This window comes from Equus asinus, chromosome X, assembly GCF_041296235.1.
Source record: "Equus asinus isolate D_3611 breed Donkey chromosome X, EquAss-T2T_v2, whole genome shotgun sequence".
In the NCBI taxonomy this organism is placed as follows: Eukaryota; Metazoa; Chordata; class Mammalia; order Perissodactyla; family Equidae; genus Equus; species Equus asinus.
In genome coordinates, this window is record NC_091820.1 from 39,678,815 (window position 1) to 39,702,001 (window position 23,187).

Below are 23,187 nucleotides of genomic sequence, written 5' to 3' on the forward strand. Positions count from 1 at the left end.
TGCCAATCTTTTTTTTTCTTTTTCTCCCCAAATGTCCCCCAGTAGATAGTTGCATATTTTAGTTGTGGGTCCTTCTAGTTGTCGCATGTGGGATACCGCTTCAGCACGGCTTGATGAGTGGTGCCATGTCCACGCCCAGGATCCGAACTGGTGAAACCCTGGGCTGCCGAAGCAGAGCGCCTGAATTTAACCACTCAGCCACGGGGCCAGCCCCTCTAGTGGTTTTTAGAAGGACTTCATCCTCAGTAAATGAATTACTTGTGTTCGTGGGATGAATATCATTCTAGGAAGACAGTTACTAATTATTTGGAAGGAGTGAGGAAAATGGAAGAGGAAAGGGGAAAATTAAAGTCACTTTCTCTTTCACCAAACCCTCCTCCTCCTTTCTCTGCTGTCCCCACTCCCTTTGCTGCCCTTCCATTGGACCTCTTTATCCCTTTCTGCCTCAAACCGACTCCTGGTAAGAGAGAAAGCTATGATTTTTGAGATGGGCAGTTCTGTTAATTAGTAGATTTCCCTGAAAAGAGGGAAAGGGCACAACTTCGTTTGTTTATGGCCTGTCAGGAATTATCTGCCCTGTGTGAGGTTTGTGTGCCTCATGCCCTCACTCGGATTCCATTTCATGCTCAGCCTAGATTCCACCTCCAAGAGTCCCTTCTAATCCACATATCACGCAGCCAGGAAAGCAGAGATGATAAAGCAACACCATCAAGGAATAACTGGGAACTTGGATAAAAGACTGTCCCCATATGAAGGCAGCGGGATGGAGAGTAGTGGCGGCAGTCACTTGGAAAAGACAAGCAAAAATGGTGGTAGGCTGAAAAATACCAACCTGGGAAAGGAGACCAAAGTGCCATCTAATTCTACATTCTTCCTGACTCAATGAGAAGACAGCCAGCCCTCCCTAACCACATTGCCAATTAAGCTGATGCCATTAAAAAGCTACCCAGGCCCCCGGAGGGGACTTGAAACAATAAGAATCTACATGCCCTTTAACTCAACCAATATTATTCATTGAGCACTTCTTTTCCTGTGTCCAGGGAAGACCCACAGAAGTTTGCACATGTACTTGGCAGCGTGTTTTCATTTTATAGCCCCACATATGGGGATGTGCATGGTTGCTGCATGGAATTCTGCAACCAGCAGCTTTGCTTGTTTGATGGAGCAAGCATGTCAGGACCGGAAGATGACCCACTGCATCAGGGGTCATCATGGCCAAAAGACTCCAACTGTCTGCCACCCCCTACAACCATGGGAGAAATAAGGGCTTTAGGAACCCATTGAGAGGGGCTACAAATGGCCCTACTTGAAGCCTTTCTGCCAAAAGTGAGCTGGGAGAAATTAGAGCAGTATACCTAGAAGACGAGAGAGGTCCCTGTTCATTTCCATCAGCAGTTTGTCAGGGCTTTCTCAAAATTTACCAACATGGATCCAGAGACAGATCACAATCACCCTCTGGTCCTATCCACCTTTGTCTCAGCCTAGGACAGACTATTACTCAAATCTTAGCAGCAGCTGCTCAGTTTAGGGGCCATCTAGAGAAAGACGGAGAGGAAAAGCAATTAAAAATCACTGTGTTAGCTGCTCAGTTACAACTACTTTCAAAGGGAACAACCCCTACTCTGGACAACATACGAAGGGAGCCAAGGTAGACGGGAAAACTGTATGTCACTACTGCAAGAAGCCAAGACATTGGAAGAGGGATTGTAGAAGGAGACTCCAAAGGATACAGACATTGCAGGACCATGGGAAACGGCACAGCCCGGGACAAAACCCTCAGCTAGAGAACAATTGGTAAATGGCTCAAAACCGACAGATTGAGGGAATCTTGGAGGTGGGAACAGTGAACTACAAGTTTCAATAACTGTCCCTCAGGCTAATCTTCACTTACCTTCTCTGGTACATACTGCTGCTACTTATTCTGTAATTTCCTCAGAAATTTGTCACTTTCCATCTGGTGATAGGTCAATACAGGCTGTTGACATTTTAGGTCAGCCTTCTACTAGTTCCTTTTCTTCCACAGTTCCCATAAAGAAAGGTCCTCTGATGAAGAACATGCTTTCTTTTTTTTTTTTTTTAAAGATTTTATTATTTCCTTTTTCTCCCCAAAGCCCCCCGGTACATAGTTGTATATTCTTCGTTGTGGGTTCTTCTAGTTGTGGTATGTGGGACGCTGCCTCAGCGTGGTTTGATGAGCAGTGCCATGTCCGCGCCCAGGATTCGAACCAACGAAACACTGGGCCGCCTGCAGCGGAGCGCGCAAACTTAACCACTCGGCCACGGGGCCAGCCCCGAAGAACATGCTTTCTTACTTTCTCCTGTAAACCTATTAGCGAGAGACCTGCTTGCAAATTTGCTGTGCAAAATAAAGGCTTCCATATTCTGTACTCCAGATGGAGTGCCTGTGGTGCTCCCTAGAGAAAAGGCACCTGATTTGGTTACTGTGTGCCTTCAGAAAGAAAAGGAGTACAGGAGAGAGTGTCAGTCTCACACTGTGCTGAAAAAGTACCCCAAACTGAAAGAAAGCAATGTATCACTTTGGGCCTTAGAGAATAATGACAGTGGTTTAATTCAAAATACAGACTTGATAAAAACAGCTTACCAAAAGTATAAGCTATGGCCATATATAAAACAATATCCTCTGTTGAGAGCTCAATTAGAGGGAATAAAATCCCTTATAAAAATATCAGAACAGGGGGGCTGGCCCCGTGGCTGAGTGGTTAAGTTCGCGCGCTCTGCTGCAGGCGGCCCAGTGTTTCGTTGGTTTGAATCCTGGGTGCGGACATGGCACTGCTCATCAAACCACGCTGAGGCAGCGTCCCACATGCCACAACTAGAAGGACCCACAACGAAGAATATACAACTATGTACCGGGGGCTTTGGGGAGAAAAAGAAAAAAAATAAAATCTTTAAAAAAATAAAAAAATATATCAGAACAGGATGGTGCTAACAGAAAAACAGACACACAGATCAATGGAACAGAACTGAAAGCCCAGAAATACACCCACACATCTACGGAGAGCTAATTTTCGACAAAGGAGCCAAGAACGTACAATGGAGAAAGTGTCTTCAGTAAATGGTATTGGGAAAACTGGACAGCCACATGCAAAAAAATGAAAGCAGACCATTATCTTATGCCATACACAAAGATTAACTCAAAATGGATTAAAGACTTGAATGTAAGACCTGAAACCATAAAACTCCTGGAAGAAGTTTTATGCATAGGCAGTACACTCTTTGACATCAGTCTTAGCAGTATCTTTTTGAATAACACGTGTCTTCAGGCAAGGCAAACAAAATAAAAAAATAAACAAATGGGACTACATCAAACTGAAAAGCTTCTGCACAGCAAAGGAAACTATCACCAAAATGAAAAAACAACTAACAACTGGGAGAAGATATTTGTAAATCATATATCTAATAAGGGGTTAATATAAAAAATGCATAAAGAACTCATACAACTCAACAACAACAAAAAAAACCAACAACCCAATTAAAAAATGGGCGAAAGATCTGAACAGACATTTCTCCAAAGAAGATATACAGATGGCCAATAGGCACATGAAAAGATGTTCAACATCACTAATTATTAGGGAAATGCAAATCAAAACCACAATGATGCGGGGCCGGCCCCACGGCTGAGTGGTTAAGTTCACATGATCTCCTTTGGCAGCCCAGGGTTTCACTGGTTTGGATCCTGAGCACAGACATGGCATCGCTCATCAGGCCATGCAGAGGCAGCATCCCATATAACACAACCAGAGAGACCTACCACTAGAATATACAACTATGTACTGGGGGGCTTTGGGGAGAAGAAGAAGAAAGAAAATAAAAAAAAGATTGGCAACAGATGTTAGCTCAGGTGCCAATCTTTGAAAAGAAAAACAAACAAGAAACTACAATGATGCCAGTCAGAATGGCTATTATTAAAAAGACAAGAAATAACAAGTGTTGGAGAGGATGTGGAGAAAAGGGAACCCCAATACACTGCTGGTGAGATCGTAAACTGGTGCAGCCACTGTGGAAAACAGTATGGAGATTCTTCAAAAAATTAAAAATAGAACTACCATATGATCCAGCAATTCTGCTTCTGGGTATTAATCCAAAGAACATAAAAACACTAATTCAAAAATATATATGCACCCCTATGTTCACTGCAGCATTATTCACAATAGCCAAGACTTGAAAACAACCTAAATGCCCATTAACAGATTAAAGATAAAGAAGATGTGGTTACATATATATACACAATGGAATACTACTGAGCCATAAAGAGGAAATCTTGCCATTTGTGACGACATGTATGGACCGTGAAGGTATTATGTTAAGTGAAATAAGTCAGACGGAGAAAGCCAAATACCGTATGATTTCACTCATATATGGAAGATAAAAAAACAACAACAAACAAACACATAGACACAGAGAATAGATTGGTGGTTACCAGAGGGGAAGCAGGGAGAGAAGAGGGCAAAAGACGTAAAAGGGCACCTTTGCATGGCGACGGATGGAAACTAGACTTTTGGTGGTAAACATGATACACTCTATACAGAATTCGAAATATAATGATGCACACTCGAAATTTATATAATGTTACAAACCAAACTCACCTCAATAAAAAAATTTTTAAAAAATAATAGAAAAACCAGGGATAATTTTAAAAAGGAAATTCACCTGTAATACTACCACCCCAAAATATGTCACTTTAGCATAAGCATTATTTTGAGCTGAAGGCAACTGAGAAGAAGCAGATACAAGAAAAGCTCCCCGCCCTCCCATTCGCCTAAAAGCAGGACATAAATTTTTAAAGATGTCCCTTCTCCCCTCTCTACCAGGAAGGACAAAAGTTAGCCACTGGAGACAACTTTAGATCCTATCAGCCTGGAGATGACACCAGAGGAATCTATCTAACAAGCTTTACTAACTGGCATTTATCTACCATTAGTTTCCTCCCTTATAGTTACCCTCTCAAAGTTTGCCACCCTTGGAAGCCTAAAACTGCTTCCCTTTGTCCTATCATTTCTTCACAAATTCATCGTTCTTTGTTGAAGATGCTATATAAGCCGAAGTTCTACGCCACCGATTTGAGTTACTCATTTTTCTCTGGGTATCTCCCATGTATACATGAGGTATACAAGTTAATAAACTTGTTTGTTTTCCCTTGTTAATCTCAGCCAAGAACTCAGAAGGGTAGAAGGAGAATTATTTTCCTCCCCTCCAAGGTACTCTAGTGAACTTACTACTATCCTCATAGACTGCCTTGCTGTCCTAGTCACAGTAGGCTTATTTCAATTACTTAAGAATAACATTTTACTAGAAAATAAACATGTTATTTGTTACACTGCTTTTTTTCTGTACTCCCAGTAATGGTCTCCACAATTACATATTTCTGATCAGCTCGATATTTATTCCCAGAACAGACATCATCTGGACTTTAAGTCCAACAACCCAATTATCAGCAAAGGTGAAACCATCTTCATTAGTAATTTTTGATAATACCAAAGTAAAGTAAATAACATGCATCAAGATACTCAAGCCCTAAATCTGACACAAAAATGTTTTGTTAACAGGTTTGACTGGAAGGATCCTTATAGAAAAAAGAAATCCTAAGCTACACTACAATCAAGGGAACTGTAGGAGTAACCCCACTAGTGAATTGTTTTCTCACCTTTACTATGGCAGGGGTTTGGTTAAACAAAACTACTGATAGCTGTAAAGATAGTGATGGTACATTACAACCAAACTGGCGGGAATCCTTTCAACGGATCCCTCAAGATACATATAAAAGAGATCTGCCTACTCCATTTAGAACATGGCAATGCCCTCAGCCTATTTTAATAGCCCCCAGGATTACAGGTGAGGTGGATGGTTTCTCTTAAGATATCTGAGGCTAATATCAGTCTTCATAAGCAGACATATATCCCTTGAGCCCTCCCATTATGGAATCTGTTTAAGGGGCCTATTTGGGGCCATACAAGGGCAACAGGAGACGTATTAGAATACAATCCTGGGAGGAACAGGAACAGGCACAGGCACAACTAACTCTTGATATTGAGACTTCGAATAATAAACTTTAGTGCTTTGGGGTAATTACAAAAACACATAATACAACTGCAAACTGGATGGAAGTGCATCACGCAAGATGTTTCAAAGCCACGGGAATTCAAGTAGAATGGAAATGGAGAAAATTCTGGAATTGGACTGCTTGGAATAATTTAATGATGGAACAAAAGATGACCACAAAGGTCTCAGAGCCATTCATTTGTACAGTCCAGGAGCAATTAGCTATCAGAGAGCTCCAAGAGAGCAGCACTAGTTCAGAGTTACAGCACTGTTGATGTTTAAGGGAACAAACAGGTATCGGACTACAACTATACGAGAAGAGACAGAAGAATGTTGTAAGAAAGCATCTAATCTGGCATTTATAGATAGAGAATGCAGAAGATAGATCTAATGTCACTGGGTTGTTTTTTCTTTTTTTAAAGATTGGCACCTGAGCTAACAACTGTTGCCAATCTTTTTTTCCCCCCTTCTTCTCTCCAAAGCCCCCCAGTACATGGTTGTATAGTCTAGTTGTGAGTGCCTCTGGTTGTGCTATGTGGGACCCCACCTCAACATGGCCTGACGAGCAGTGCCATGTCCGCGCCCGGGATCCGAACTGGTGAAACCCCGGGCCGCCGAAGGGGAACGCGCGAACTTAACCACTCGGCCACAGGGCTCGCCCCCTGGATTAATTTTAGGATACAAGTTCTCTCCAGTCCCAGGATGGATAAACAAAAGTGGATGCCTGTTATTCACGGAGACTTGTACGCCTGTTATAATAATATAACTATTGGTTTGAACTAATGCAAACAATGGCCCATAGGTTGGGTTTTTCCTCAAGATTTAAAACAAAGTCAAATACATTAAACACTGGAAGTTCAATCTGTACCCTTCAAAGAGTGCCTCATAATAATACACTAGATAATGGCCATGGATGTCTTTGTCCTTTGCATCTGGGAAATATTATTTGGGGAGATGGAACAGCTACTGTATGGCTAAGTTATATAAAAGTGATGTTACTTATCGAATGACTGGAACTCACAAGAAATACATTGGACCTTATAAGAAAAAACTCTTAACTAAAAATTAGATTATCAGGCCTCCGGAGAGCTACTCCTTAGGCTTTGATTGGGTAAGACTTTATAAGGAACTAGAAAATAACACTTAAATAATCATTTGAAAGAGCAAGCAATAAAGACAGCATAACAGTTTGTAAAAGTAATGTATGAGAAACGGGAAATTTTTGCACATTGCTAGTCAAGAATGTGCTTGAACCACTGATAAGACATATTTACAGGTTTTCCCCGAAGGCAAATCTTGTATTGACTTTTCAAATTCACCCTGTGGTAATTTTCACAATCGCTTTGCTTTGTATTTTACTACAAGATTTGCTGGATCCTTAGGCAGCTGCAAACTGCCCAGAGAAAGGCAGAAACCACAAAGGAGATAATTAGAAAACTCTAGTGTGATTATAAAGGAGGGGGAAATTGTAAGGATGAATAAAAATGGAATTTTCCCTGTTGCCAAAAGGGAAAGAGACCTGTTCCCCATTCCCTTTTCTTATTAGTATTTGTAAATCCTTCCTCTGTCCCTTTGATATGTACGTAAATCTCTTTAAAAGCTAAGTAAAGCTTCTGTCAGCATTACAACCCAGGAATGTTTTTCTTAGGGCCTGGGAGCCATCTCTTTGAAATACAAACATCAAGGAAGATAGAGCCCCCATCTCCCCGTCACCCTGGGAGCTTAGCCCACGCACCTGGCTCTAAGCTGGAACTACCTGGTTGTCACAGAGACAGGAGAAGTTTGATTTTGCCTCTGGATAAAGGCAATTATCTAGCACAGATGGCCACTCCAATTACCAGCTGAACTAAGGAGGAATGAACTGAAAGAATGCAGATCGAACAGCACAGTCAAGTCCTCTTGCGTGAGGACAAGTTACCGTTTATCTTGAGACCACGCATGTAATGGACTGTGTCTGCTCAGCTCCATAAAAGGGTGAGATTTCTTTCTGTCTCTGCAATCTCTTTAGCAGATTGCTTGTGATGTGCATTGCAGTCTGGTTTAAACTTATTAAATAAGAAAACTGTTTTCTTTCTATTCTACATTTATGGAGAGGATTTCCTGGGTTGCCAGGAGATTTTATTTTTATTTTTTTTCCCCAACATGCAACCAAGCTAACTCTGGCTACTGCTTTTTCTATGTGTAATAAAAGTCTTTCATCACTGACTCAGGAATCTCATGACTTCTGTCAACACACTTGAAACTATGGCAAGCCCACTCGTTAGCCTACGAGTAGGGTAAAATCTCTTCACAGTTCTTGGCACCAAGGACCAAGACCAATTTGCACTCACGTGGCAAGGCCTTCGACACACGTTTGCAGGGCTCTCCCAGGGGTAATGAGAGTACCTTGTTTCACACCAGCGAGTGGGTCAGGCTTTAGCGTGACTGCCTCTACCTTCTGATGTCCAAACTCTTCACTATACAGATGAAGTCCTCTTGGTTGGCAAGTCAGAAGCCTCAGTCTCAATGGTCTTCCCTGCAGTATGATCACGCCTTTGCCATCAGAGGTGGCTGGTAAACCCTGACAAAATTCAGGGGCCTGCTCACCAAGTAAAGCATCCGAGACCTCTGGGTGGACTCAGAACACTCTATCCTCGCAGTCAAGGAAAAACTTCCATCTCTTTGAACCCCACACCCAAAACGAAGCCCAGAACCATACTGGACTCTCTGGGTAAGCGAAATAGTATGTGCCTCACCTGGACTCTCTACTTGATCCTTTAGATTGGCTACACTGCAAACCAATGTCCTTTGAGTGGAGCCTAAACCCACAGGCAGTGTAAGATGCTGTCCAGCAAGCTGTGGCACATTCTCTGCTCTCTACCTTCAGGGTCCCCAAAGCCTAAATGACCCTGCTGAGTCACTAGTCCGTGTGACTGATTTTGCTTATTGATGTCACTAGCAAAGGGAGGCAGCCTCCACTGGGAAAAGCCCTGGGGTTTTAGCCTTGTCATCTTCCTTACAGAGCTACCAGCTACACCCCTTATGAAAAGCAGCTATTAGCTTGCTACTGGATCCTTGATGAAACTGAACAACTGATCAATGGAGGCCCAGTGACTCTCTAGCCTGATAGTCCCATTTTGGGGAAGGCCAATTCACAGCCGATGACTAAGAAGATGGGAAGGGCCCAACAAGCCTCACTCGTCAAAAGGTAAAGTATATTCAAGAGTAGAGCTGGTCTGGCCCCAGCAGCATCTTGGCTTTACATGAAAATGGGACAGCTATCCATCTGGGGGAAAATTTATTTTCCACTCTGCCAGTTGGAGCAAGGCTGCTGAGCTTAATGGGGCCCTCGATTCACAGAAGTTCCTCCAAATGCCTGGACCTGATCCACTAATGGTTTGGCTATGCTGGAATCTGATGTTTTCCACAGGCTGTCAGAACTGAGAATGAATGTGGGCGTTCCACTCAGCAGGCAGAGCTCAAGGCCATTCTCATAACTCTGGCCAATATTCCCTTTGATATTTATTGACTCTTGAGCTCTTGCCAATGTCCTAGCTGTTCAGTCTCCCACTTGGAAGACTACAGACTGAGAAATGAGACAGCCCTCTGTGGAAACAAATCACAGCTACTAATTGACCAGTCTGGGTCACCCACGTAGATGCTCGTGCTAAGGGTCCATTCTCTGATGACCCTGAATGAAATCAAGCTGCTGACTAAGGCTTCCCTGCCCAGATTACTACCATTGCTGCCTGGATCCATCATCACATCAGACACCGCAAAGCATCCATCATCACAGAATGGGCACAAAGTACAAGTCTCTACATTTCTGATGCAGAAGCTACCAAGTTGCATGCCAAACTTGTGACTCCTTCCAAAAGATGACCCGTTGTGAGGAGGAAAGGAACACTTTACCAAGTGTGGCCCCACCTGCTCCTGGTCAACTGACCGCATCACACCTCAAGCTCCCTCTCCGAGTTTCACTGATGTTGCAGCACTGTTGACATTTCTTCAGGTTAAAATGCTGCTGTCTCAGTCTGCTCAGCCAGCTCCAGCCACACAACTGTGGCTCTTAGAATTAACATGTGTCAGGTTTTCAGCTTTCTGGACTATCTGCAGCCTGAAAATGGTACACCTTTTATTGCAAAAGCCATGAAATAATGGGTTGATAGTCAAGGAGGTCAATGGACTTCCACACTCACTACCATCCACAGGCATTTGGTCCTGCGAGCACTGGAACAGCCTCCTCAAAAATGGACTCAAAAGGATTTCAGACTCCACCTCGCTCACGTCCTCCTGATCCACACATCTTAGTAAGGCAGTTTAGTCAAGGAATACGGCTGTGCCCAGAAAGATCGTCTCCTTTCAGCCGCTCCCTGGGTGATAACCAGAACAAAAGGTGTTGAGGGTTATATGGACATATTTTCACAATTTGGTATCCTGTCTTGAACATTCCTGGGTATAATCTTCTTTCTTCTCCCTAACAGCAACCCCAGACTAGCCTGGTTGCTAACCCTCTGGGTGGCAGCCCAGCCAGAAGGAAAGAGCCTAAGGGATTTCAAGTTGATTATGGTTCAGCCACCTGGATTCTCTGGTTGGACAGACACTGTCCTAGATCATAAGGATAACTGCCACTTGGTTCAGTACATTGCTTACTGTGTCCCCCTACAGTGACCCACATGGGCCACAGTGCAGAACATAACAATCTCTATAATTTATAAAAATGCCCTTGTCCCTCTTGCACCTGACCCACTCAGATGAAAGGTCTGGGAACCAGTGGGAGACGATTGGGGAAACGGGTGAATTTATAGGTACTAGAATGGGCCACAATGACTTTGTGTCAGTAGAGGGTGCACAACAATATAGTACCTTAGGCACCAGGTGGTCCAGGGAAGGGAGAGGCATTCATGATTTTTGTCTTTCAGAACCACCCCTGCAGCCTTCCTCGCAAAAGAAAATACCCTGGTACATCTCCCTCAAACTGCTGAAAGGGCCTTACATTTAACCGACTGTCTGGTCTGCCAATCCCTGCAACCATGACATTATCACCAGCCCCCTTTGCCTTGCTGAGAAGTCTATGAGAAATAGAGGAGAGGGCGCCAGCTCCTGCATCTCACATGTGAAACACCTGTCAACACCTCTAAACGTCTCTTCGAACCACTTCCCCCAGCTGTGACTAGTCATTCTGTGGGGCAGAAGAATGCCATGTGGCTGGTGGCATGGACATACAGGACAGGTTGGAATGAATGCTCTCAGGCAGTCTCTCCGATAACAAGAACTGGACTCAAGTTTTCAAACAGAACTGAGAACTCTTGACAATGGTGAACTTCACCTGAGCCCTGAAAACAGTGACAGTTAAGAGATTCCTTTGCCTGTTTGTGTTCCTTCTCGAAAAATGACTTACCACCAAGAACCATTCTTCCCATAAGACTCAGATAAGGCTGTCTGTCCACTCTTTCTCATGACGCCTACAAGACTCACTGACAACCCCCCTGGTTTACCTGCGACAAGGCCAAACACGGACCTTTCTCCTTTTGCCTGAACCTGCGGACAAGGCCAGACACAGACCCTCCAACTCCCCATTCTTGGCCTCATAAATGATTAACTGAGGTTAGAAATTTGTCCTCCTGAAACTAGCTAGACACAGAGATAAACATTTCCCTTTCAGCTGATGTGAGACTTCCCCTGATGGCAACAACAATCCCAAGTGTCCATCTCCCCACAATAACTTGTCTATCCCTCCCTGTGAATGTGAAGGTAAAAGGCAAACCACCCTGCTGAGACACTCCGACTGCAAGAGCCTGAATAAAAGCAATTTTCTTATTCGGTTTTTGTCTTGGACAGTTTGGTGCCGTGACCTGAACAGGACTGGAAGCCCCACCTCCGGACCCTCATCTTCTCCACCCAGGTACTGAGGCCTGTCTAGCCCATTGTGTTCCATCCCTGACTGGTGATCCGGGGATCCCAGGGTGAGTTCAGCTCCTGTGCTCTGGATACTGTCCATGGGCGTACAGTAAGGATGCGATTTTCATTCTTTGAGTGCTTTTTTGGTTTTGTCTTGTTGCTGGATTTTGTTTAACCTTGGTACTCACTGGACACTCTCAATCCAATTCTCAATCTCTTTTAAAAATCCCTGCTGATTATATGCTTTACCACTATGGCGACAATGCAATTCATTACCTCCACAAATGGCATAATTTTATTACTAATGACAACTTAGAACTCCAATGTCCCCTTTGGGACATATGGGATCTCCCTAAACTTGTTCAGTTATGAAGTGCCCTAAACTCTTGGGGTTCTAGGACCCAACAGTCAGCTTATTTTGCTTGGTTCAAGGAGGGTGAAAAATCAGAACATGTCTGCAATCTATCTCAAACTGTGTAGTCCCTCAAGGACTGTCTCTCTCACCACCAGTCCACCCCTCCTGCTCCTCCTTCAGCCCCAACTAAACCTCGCAACCCTTTCCTCATCCAGAACTCTCCATGCTTGCCACCCCAGCCCTTTTTCCTACTCACCATTCTTCCTTATTCTGTGGATTCCCCTTTTCCCCCCCTTCAGCCCCTAATCCTCTTCTACCCTCTGTGGCTCCACTAAACTCTCCTGCTCCCAAACCCCCATCCTAACTTGAATTATTGCCCTTCTCCAACCGTGATAGAAAATCAACCACCTGAGCAAGTATTCTTTCGGCCTTGGTCTTGTTCAGATTTACCTGCTATTTGTTAAAGACTTTCCAGACTCCTGTAAGAATAGAGAAGAATTTAGTAATCAATTCAGACTGGTCCTTGGAGCATATTCTCTTGGACACCCTGATTTATATCAACTTGTGCAACTGCTAGTGGGCCCCAGAGATGGACCTTCAAAGAAATCAGAACACCCATGAGGCTTACACGCAAGTTAAAACCATAGAAGAGAAACTGTTAGAATACATTCCACTGTCTTCCCCCTCAAAAATTTATTAGGCAAAGATACAAGATTGCAGACAACAAAGAAATGAACTGATCTCTAACTACAGACAGAGATTAGAAAATATTAGAAAGGACTGTCCTGCTCTCGCTGTTGACAATCAAACTGCAGCTGCCTTGGGCACTAACTGTGTTAACGGCTTACAACCAGAAATCAGGGCCATTATCCAAAAACATAATGCGAACTGGCAAACTACTCCTCTCTCCTAAATATATACACTAGCTCCACACCATAAGAACTCCACAAATCAATACAACGCAAACCCATGACTTTACAACTTAAATAACTAGAAGGAAACGGGCCAGGGCAATCTGCTCCCCCGAAAACCTCCATAGACAGGGACACTTGCAGATATCATTACAAAAAGGCGGGGGGGGGGGGGGGGGGAGCGTTGGACTTGGGATTCCCAGGCCTCAAAACACAAAAGGGAAAGAGAGTCCAAAAATCCACCTCCCCAGGGACCTTCCTCGGAGGGACCCTCTGGCTTATATCCACAACCTACTTCATGTGCAAGGAGAGATAATACCCCGAGCCATGGACATCCCACCACTTTCCCAGTGGACACAAGGGCAACACAGTCCACTGTTAACATGTCTGATTTTTCCACCACCCTTCCTCAGAATATACAAACCATACCTGTGGTGGAACTGGATAATCTACCACAAGATTTACCCTCATCTAAACCTCTTCCTGTCTCACTAGACCTCTCAGTACCCAGCATAGTTTCTACTTAGCTCCACTACCCCAGTTAGCCCACTGGGAAGAAAACAGCTCTTTTACGTGAACCAATGAGCTATACGCTCTCTATTTGTGTCTGTGTATTTGTTTATGTGTCTGTCAGGAAGTAATATTTTTCCATCTCCAGGAGGAAAAATGAATATTCTTAAAATTTCCCCCAAATTAAATAACTTTGAACTTCTAATACTTTCAAAGTACTAAAAAAAAAAGTATTCTTATAGAAACTAACTCAAATATTTCAAGAATTCAAGTTCACATAATTTAGGTCAATCTTTGGTAAATGAGACTAGTTTAATCTTATTAGTTAATAAAAAGGGCCATGTTTTCTATGTCATCAGCATCAAGTATAATACAAGCATACATTTTTTTAATTGCAACTAGCTTTCATTTTTAATGAAATAGAGTAGAAGAGAAGAAAAAATATCCGAGCACATTATTTCTAAAGGGTATCGCTTTTAAAACATTTGTGTGTGTGTGTGTGTAGTGTGTGCATGTGTGTGGATACACAGTCAGGATGTGTCACTGCGTAAAATTTTGACTGCATCAGTCAAAAATGTTTGGGAAAAAACTCAATAAACCTTTTTAAAAAATGTTTGAAAGCCTCTGCTCTATTTGATAGCTTCCCTTAAAGGGCAAGCAAAGCAACAGGCTGCAATATCATTTTCTATTAGATAAGAGATTTGCCTGAAGAATCTAGAATGTCTGACTGAAGCCTACACAGTCAGCATCTTTCTCTGTCCATCAGGCAGCAGAGTGAGAAGCTTCTCAGCACATCAGTGCTTCACGGACAACTGCCACCTTGCTTTCATTCCAAATTACCATCAACCACCAGCTCGCTGGCTTCACTGCAGGCTCCCGGAGGCCAGCTGAGTCTTGATTACTCCTGGTAAGAGTGGACATGGCTCTAGTATAAAACACTGAGATCCATGAGTGACCTTAGAACTTCCTTTCAGGTGATTTTCTACATCAAAAACTGAGACTGAACAGAAACAGAAAGTCATTTTTACTCTGCCTGGGTATATGCTTCCTCAGTTGACACAGGTTACTGATTGCACAAGCTAGCGTTACATTTACTAGATGTTTAAGGTTATGAAAAATGTAAATCTGTATTTAACCAAATTAAATCATCATTCTACAAACTTTATATCAACAGTAACTGTATTTTGTAGTATGTTAGCTTGAAGAAGGTTTCCAGTATCTTTGGGTAATCTAAAACCTTGGACTTACATTAAGTTAATGGATACTCATTAGCTATATAGATCATTTCTAAGTAAGACAGAAAATTGAAATATTAAGCATAACTTTAAGTTCATATACCTTTTTCATCTTGTTTTTATATGGTACAGAGAGACTACATATACTGATTCTGTTAATGAACATGTTCAGTTTTGCCACTGTGGGCAGCTGTACTACAAAGGATGTGTATGGCTATAAAAGGCTGTGGGACGTACATTCATCAGCTCTGCTGGTCCGCTACAAAATGCTGGTATGGGACAGACAATTCACAACTATTCCCACTTCCTAGCTTAGCTTTCTCTGTGAAACAGAAGTTATTGTGGTTAAAAATTGTAACCAATATATGTGAATGAGACTCTACTAGGAGCAACAGTGGCAGAGAAGGATAACTTTGGATGCAAGGTATGCATGGTTTGTTTTCGTTAAGGAAAATGTGAGTACTTTTGTCCTAAAGTAAAATGACTGGTTGGTCCAGAATGAGAGAGGGGAAAACATATGATAAAAGCTGAATGGATACAGAAAGTTGTAGAAAGTTCACAGAAAGGGAATTTTATTTGTTGTGCTCAAAGTTGGCTGTAGTTTAATAAGTTTATTTATAAGATTTTCAAGAAGAAATTTAGTATCAAAGATTATACTGATGCAAAACTAGAGTTTGATTTTCTCTCTGTTACAACTACTTAACCCCTGATATCATGCTTTTTTGTCTACTCTTCGTTGTATTTCTCCTTCTTTTCTATTGATCTCTCACCCAACCATCTCCTTGTGATCCAACACTGCAGGATGACTTTGCCCCTTGCAACGGTCCTCTCTCTCCTTAATGTGTCCACTGGACGGAACAAAGGGGAACGAAATTTCCTTGTATTTAAACCACCCCACACCATCAATTCCCACGTCTCGGCATATGCAACTGGCCTTTATCCCCCAACATAATTATGCTTCTCTTGCAATCTCCACACTGCGTAACACCACTTCCTCAGGGTCAGGTGTAGGAAAAAACATAAGGGCACTTTGATCCCAGATAATCACCATTTTCTCCTCCACCACTTTTCAACCAGCCTCACAGACCGTTCAGTTCTACCCAAAGACTCTTCTCCCGAGGGGCCACACTATGGTTAACCGCAAGCATTACTACTAATTCCTACGTCACAAACACCGTGACCCCTAGGATACTACCTTTTGTGTGGCTGCCAGCTCATACCTGCCTTCCTCACACCAATCTTTCCTGTGTCTTCGGAATCCTTGTCTGAGACTTGCAAATACTGAAAACCACTACCCCACCTGTCGACCACCTGTCCCTCTGGAGACTTAGACAATCACTCCAAAAGGAGGCAACTACAGGGTATTCTGGAACTTCCCAGGGGTATCAGCAATTCTCTCTTTATGAGGGCCAGTTTACTCACTAAGGGAATTATACAATTAGAAAAAGTGGTTCCAAATCTCTCCTTAACCCTTACAGAAGTAATAAATTATACCACTTCTACCTTAGAAGCAAATAAATTTAAACTCACTGGCCCAAGTTATCCTGGACAAGCGTGCAGCTCTCAACTTCCTCCTACCTAGTCAGGGAGGTGGCTGTGCCACAGCCCACAACACATCTTGCTGCGCTTGGAGGCACACCACAGGCCAAGTAGAACAGTCAGTCACTAAACTCAAGGAGAAGGCTACTGGGCTTTCTAAGGTTGCTATTAATGGCCCATGGAACATGTTCTCCGGGCCAGAATATAGGATCCTGGCTTTGACGTATATTGCAAGGATTGTTAATCCTTCTCCTGTTTATAATCTTCTGTCTTGCATTTGGGGATGCATCCTGCCCAGAGTCTTAAATGCTATCATACAGCCAGTCTTGACAAAGGATTCAACAATATATCATAATCCAGCAGACCTGAGAACAACTACATCTCCAACCGACTCTACGCACAGAGGACAAGTCTGAGCTGACAGCTTTACACGTGGAGATCAAACTTGAACTGACAATGGTATAGACCTGGGCCTCTCCCATCACCTTGTTTCCAGACGTGGTTGCTCAGGGAAAACGTTATGGTTGTCTTGAACGACATGGGGCCTGACAAAGTTGCATTCCACCTGAGCCCTAAAAACAGCGACAGTTAAGAAATCCCCCCACTCTTTTGTGTTCTTGGAAATGACTTAGCGCAAAGAACGCCTTTCCCCATATGACTTAGATAAGACTTGCTGTCCACTCTTTCTCATGACCCCTATAAGACTCCTGAGTTTACCTGTGACAAGGCCAAACACAGATCTTTCTCCTTTTGTTGAACCTGCTGAAAGGCCAGACACAGACCCTCCAACTCCCCATTCTTTTTCTCATGAATGATGAACTGAAATTAGAAGTTTGTGTCCCTTAAACTAGCCAGACACAGAGATAAACATTTTCTCTCAGCTGGCTGACACTTCCTCTAAATGCAGAAACAATCCCACCTATAAATCGCCCTACTCTAACTTGTCTACTCCTCCGTGTGAAAGTAAAAGGCAAACCACCCCGCTGAGACACTCCGATCTTCAGATCTGGGGTCGCTCCCGCCTGCAAGAGCATGAACAAAATCAATTTCCTTTCTTGTTCACTTTTGTCTTTAACAGCTGAAGACTATCAGCTGGCTGAGAGGCCACACGGGAGGCACTTTCAACTGTGTCCTCTGACTGCTGTGGGTCCTACTTAGGAGGCCCCCCCATTTGTAAACATTTTCTCCTGGGGGGCACTCTGGGATTGTATGCCTTGTGTGGAAGCCAGGCATGAACTTGCCTCCCCTCCCCCCAAAAAACATGGTGATTTGCACCCTAGGGGTCGTCTTAAGTGGCCTGCAAGTGTTTAAGGTGGGGACCAGTGGCTCAGGTAGCTCTTAAATGATACTGAAGATCTCTCGAAAAGAAAGCTACTCTTAGTTGCTAGGAGGGGCTTCCTAGAGGAATAAATGGCTTGCTATTTACATGCAGCCTGAGGGTAATTATTCCTACGATAGGAATCATCCAATTAGGAAAGGTGGTAGGAAATTCGCCCCTGATTTTAGCTGAGGTGATCAACCACACTACCTTTGACCCTGGAAGACATTCTGTTCAGCCTCAGCTTACTGTTCAGGGTTGTTACAGGTGATGGAATTGCCTATTGGGCCAAGGCAGAATCTGTGCAATTGCTAACACATCCTGCGCTACCTGGGTTAGTGTCTTAGGCCAAGTGGAAAGGTCAATATAGCAACTTCAGGAGAAAAGCATCTGGCTTTGTAAGGTAGACCTTGACGGCTTATGGGTTTTGCTCAGCTGACTGAGTCCAGAACCCTGGAGGTCATGGTTGAACAAAATACTGCAACTAGCCTCATTCTGCCACTTGGAGTTCTGTTGATAATAACCTTAATTAAGTGCTGCATGAGACAAACTGAACAGATTTGGTCCTGGCCTCTGTCATACTAATCAGAGTGGCTGACAGAGTAGCATACTCATGGGAAAATCTGCAGCAGGCAAGACAGTGTAGAAACAAGGGGTGGATGTGGTTGGGAGACAATTCTCCATGGGTCTCTCATGTTTCCACATGTCTTGCAAGCACAGGCACTACTTCCTTTTGTTCCAGACTATCTTTTCAAGGATGTTTACATAGCAAACAGCCTTGGAACATACTGTGCCTCCTTCCAGAGCAAAGAAAAAGTTTGCTTACTGCTCATTATAAAAGATTCAGGTAATCTAAGCAACCCACTGGGTGTGCAGGCATCACCTGGCCCCCTTCACATCACCCTGTAGGAACTGGGACTCAGGGGACTGGCGCAAACGCTAAGACTCTGGCTACTGTTGCCATGAGTACTCCAGTCCTTTGTCTCTCACTCAGGAGGCCACGTCGTCTTCTGCCAGCATCCAGGACACTGGCAGGCTCTCTTGTTAGCTTGGAAGTAGGATAGAATCTCAGACTCTTTCCAGGTCTCGACAGAGACATAAGAACAAAATGCAACGTGTGGACCTTGTTTGGATTCTGATTTGAAGTAACCAACTTTGAAAAGACGCTTGCTTGAGCTCTCTTAAAAAAATTTTTTATGTGTTGGCAGATCTCAATAAAAAAGTGAAAAAACAATACAGAAATAAAGGTCTTTAACATTTCCTGCCAAAATAGCAGGGGACAAAGAGGATCATGACCAGTAAACAAAATGAAGTGGAAATAAATAAAGACATAAAATACAACAGAGAAAAAATGACAGAAATATGCAAGAGAGAAAATTAAATATACATAGGATTTGCATCCGTAAAGAACTGACCCAATTGAACAAACTCTCAAATACAGGGTTCAAGGAAAACTTACAACAAATAAAAGAACTCTTGAAATAGGAGTCTACAAATCTTGTCATTACTCATAGTCAACAGTTAATAGATACTGTTTTAATAAATAGAATATTAATTATATTTTATAATGTTATAAAGGTAACCACTTGAAGGACCAAAAAAGACTTTAACCGTTCCAAATTACAGAAGGAACACAAAACAAAGCAAAATAGAGCTTGTAGTGAAAGACATAAAAAAGAAGCATTAAACCAGAAGGCACAGTATAAAACATATCTTTCATATATCGCATAGAAAGAAATGCACAAAGATTCAGAATGATAATGGTAAAAAGGATGAGCAAAGCTGTATCAAAGCACGTCAGCAGAAAGGAAGCAAGGCCTTCATCTTAATATCAATCAGAGTAGAATTCTGGGATAAAAGAATTAAACAAGACAAAGGAAGATACTTCTCAAAGATGAAAGACTCGATCCAAAATAAAGGATTCTGGACATCATCAATGTATGAGGAAGTGCCAAAAGAAAAGAAGCAAGATCTCCATCTTAATCAGAGTAGAATTCTGGGACAAAAGTATTAAACAAGATGAAGGAAGACAATTTATAAAGATAAAGGACTCAACCCAAGATGAAGAATTCTGGATATCATTAATCCAGCCCCATTGCTTCAGTGACAATCCCTAGGGTAAGTTTTGGGAAGGAACTAGAAGCATGGAATGCTCAACTTTGATACTTATTGGTATGAGTGTGAGGAAGATTGTCCCTGAGCTAACATCAGTGCCAGTCTTCCTCTATTTTATATGCGGGATGCCGCTACAGCATGGCTTGACAAGCACTGTGTAGGTCCACACCTGGGATCCAAACGTGCGAACCCCAGGCCGTGGAAGCGGAGCACATGAACTTAACCACTATGCCAACAGGCCGGCCCCTCAACTTTGATACTTTTTAAAATCAAGAATGGATGTTGATACTTTTTAAAATCACTTTTCTCTGATGATATGTTACTATGGTGAATTATATATAGATTTTGTAATGTTGAACCATGTGCTCAGAATGAATGATCTTTTAAGGAACGATTGGATTCTGTTTGATAACATTTCATTTATAATTGCTCCATCAGTATTCACAAGTGAGAATGATCTGTCATTGATGTTTTCTTTGTCAGGTTTTTGTATCAAAACACTAAACAAAAAGTTAAGAGACCCTTGGGAAGGCAGGATTCTGGCAAGGATGTAGAGTATGTTGCGGGAATGGAAGCTTAAAGCATAAAAAAGGAAGAGTTGAAGGCTGTGGGGTTGGCTTAACTAAAACTCCTAGGACCTGCAGAGAAGATCTGTACCACAGGGGAGGGTTATAGGAGGTATGACCCCTCCCCCATCCCGGCTCAAGAAAACAAGTCCCTGGCTCAAAACCCAACCAACAGGAGAAGACATTAAACACATACAGAGCAGCAGGTTTTGTCCGTGAGCTTACAGGAATTACTTATCTGGTGAAACATCTTGGTTGAAAGTGGACTGGAGGTCAAGGGAGGATATTTTTTTTGGAGGAAGATTAGCCCTGAGCTAACTACTGCCAATCGTCCTCTTTTTGCTGAGGAAAACTGGCCCTGAGCTAACATCCGTGCCCATCTTCCTCTACTTTACACGTGGGACACCTACCACAGCATGGCGTTTGCCAAGCGGTGCCATGTCCACACCCAGCATCCGAACTGATGAACCCCGGGCTGCTGAGAAGCAGAACGTGTGAACTTAAGCTGTGCCACCAGGCTGGCCCCAAGGGAGGATTTTTTGAAATGGAAGATATTACTGCATGTTATCTGCTTTGAGAAGGTACCAGCACAGAAGGGGCAAGGTGATGATAAAAGAGAGAGAAGAGATACCTACAGGAGAGGGGAAGGGGTTCAGCAGAGAGTTCATTTCCTTCTAACAGGAAAGAAAGTTCACGGGTATAGGAAAGGAATGAATAAAGGCATTCAAATCTATCATTTTCCCTCTACCTGCGAGTTTGGCTTTACCGCATAAACTTTAAAATGTTTCGCTTGAAGTTCACCTCTGTTCGGGACTGAATGTTTGTGTCCCCCTAAAATTCCCACGCTGAAGCCCTAAGCCCCAGTGAGATGGTATGCGGAGATGGGGCCTTTGCGAGGTAACTAGGGTTAGATGAGGTCGTGAGGACGGGGCCTGCACATAAGTGCCCTTAGAAGAAGAAACACCAGAGAGCTTGCTCTCTCTCTGCAATCCCCTTCTGTGCACGCACAAAGAAGAGACCACGTGAAGACACAGCGACATGGCAGCCGTCTATAAGCCAGGAAAAGGGTCCTCACCAGGATCCGACCATGCTGGCACCCTGATCTCAGACTTCCAGCCTCCAGAACCGTGAGAGAGAAATTTCTGTTGCTTAAGCCACCCAGTCTAAGGTATCTTGTTATGGCAGCTTGAGCTGACTAAGACGATCTCGATATATTTTGTAAGATTATTTATATTTTCTCTTAAAAACATATTTAAAATACTTTAATGTTTTTAAATATGATCTTTGCTAGCTTTTTAGTTTTTATTTTTAATGTAATTCTCTGTGATTGTAGAATTTAGAATTCATGTTACAGCAAAGCTTATTTTTCTTTGCTTGATCAAGGGTGGGTTAAAATGGCTAATGGCAGAACTAACTATTTCTGCTGGTTTTTATTTTACATAGTTTAAGGATATATTATTAGCTATAAATGTGTCAATATTTTTTATAATTATTAGTATTTAACAGTTTGAATCATCTACCTTCACCCCTTGTGTTTTCACCTTCCATTCTCTCTGGTCTGATGTTAAAAACACAGCCCCAGGTTTCTATTGGTTCTTGTTTGCCAAGTCTATCATTTTCTATCCTTCTTTTTCCATCTAATCTGAGAATCTCTTTTTTGTTTAGTAGGCCACATTTTGTGAAATAAACAGGAGAAAGTAAGAATGTGTTCTCGGCTGCTTTTATTTGTATAAAGAAACCCTAATCTTGCAGAGAAAACTAACTAACCTGGTTATATGTATTAGAGAGAAGCGAGCAGATAGGAGAAAGATGAGTAAGAGAATTCAAACTGTACAGCTTTTTATATTTTTAAATTGTATATATTTTTGAACCATGTATCTACATTATTATTCAAAAAAGCAAATTAAAAAACTATTACTAATATCCTTAGAGTGATAAGATGTGGCATCCATAAAACAAAAATAGCATGCTATTAGAAGGGAATATTCTGAAAACAAAAAAGCTATTTAAAATAAGTTATAACAGTATTAATGAGAGACACAAAAGAAGATTTGGAAGATAAAATTTTAAAAAAAACAACCAGAAAGGAGAGCAAAACAGAAAGAAATGGAAATCAATAGAACAAAGAATTTTAAAAAATGGAAGATCAACAACTGAATAAGAAGAGTTTTTTGAAAAGTAGAGAAAATGTGTGTGTGAGTAGAAAAGGACTAGCTTGAAAACAGGCTTTTTAAACTCTGCACAAAAATGATTTCAAACCTAGAATTCTATACCTAGCCAAAAAGACAAATTTAGTGTCAGGGTCAAAGAAAATACATTCCATGGCATTTACTAACTTGTACATTTCTATAAATATATTTATACAGTTACATATATTAAATAAGTATATTTTTGCATGACATTTTCAGATATGCAAAGCTTCATAAAATCCATCTGACATGCATCCATTCTCAAGGATATAATGGAGGATGTGCTCCCACAAAATGAGGGTGTAAACCAAGAAAGAGGAAGACACAGGATCCAGAAAACAGGAAGAAAGACATAGTATCCCCGGGAAAGGGGATCTGACATAAGACAGAGGTGAAAAGGATTTCCTGGGGGATGGCAAAGGGAAGACACCATGGTAATAGCTGTGCGTGAAGCTGAGGGAGCCACCAGACCAGCTTTCAGCAAGTCAACAAGCTCTAGGAGAGATTTC

The 23,187-nt window shown here is 42.4% G+C and overlaps 1 protein-coding gene across 4 annotated transcripts in view; it reads right to left on the minus strand.

The window, feature by feature from the left end:
• ZNF81 (zinc finger protein 81) overlaps positions 1 to 23,187 on the minus strand; it is a 68,238-nt gene that overhangs the window by 38,339 nt on the left and 6,712 nt on the right. Inside the window, exon 1 of one of the 4 annotated variants that reach the window (XM_070502737.1) lies at positions 10,239 to 10,368. The exons of the other annotated variants lie outside the window; for them this stretch is intronic. Within the exon in view, the coding sequence (XP_070358838.1) occupies positions 10,239 to 10,244 (6 nt within the window). The 5' untranslated portion in view covers positions 10,245 to 10,368. Of the gene's footprint in view, positions 1 to 10,238; positions 10,369 to 23,187 lie in introns of those variants that run through there. 4 annotated transcript variants of the gene reach the window in all.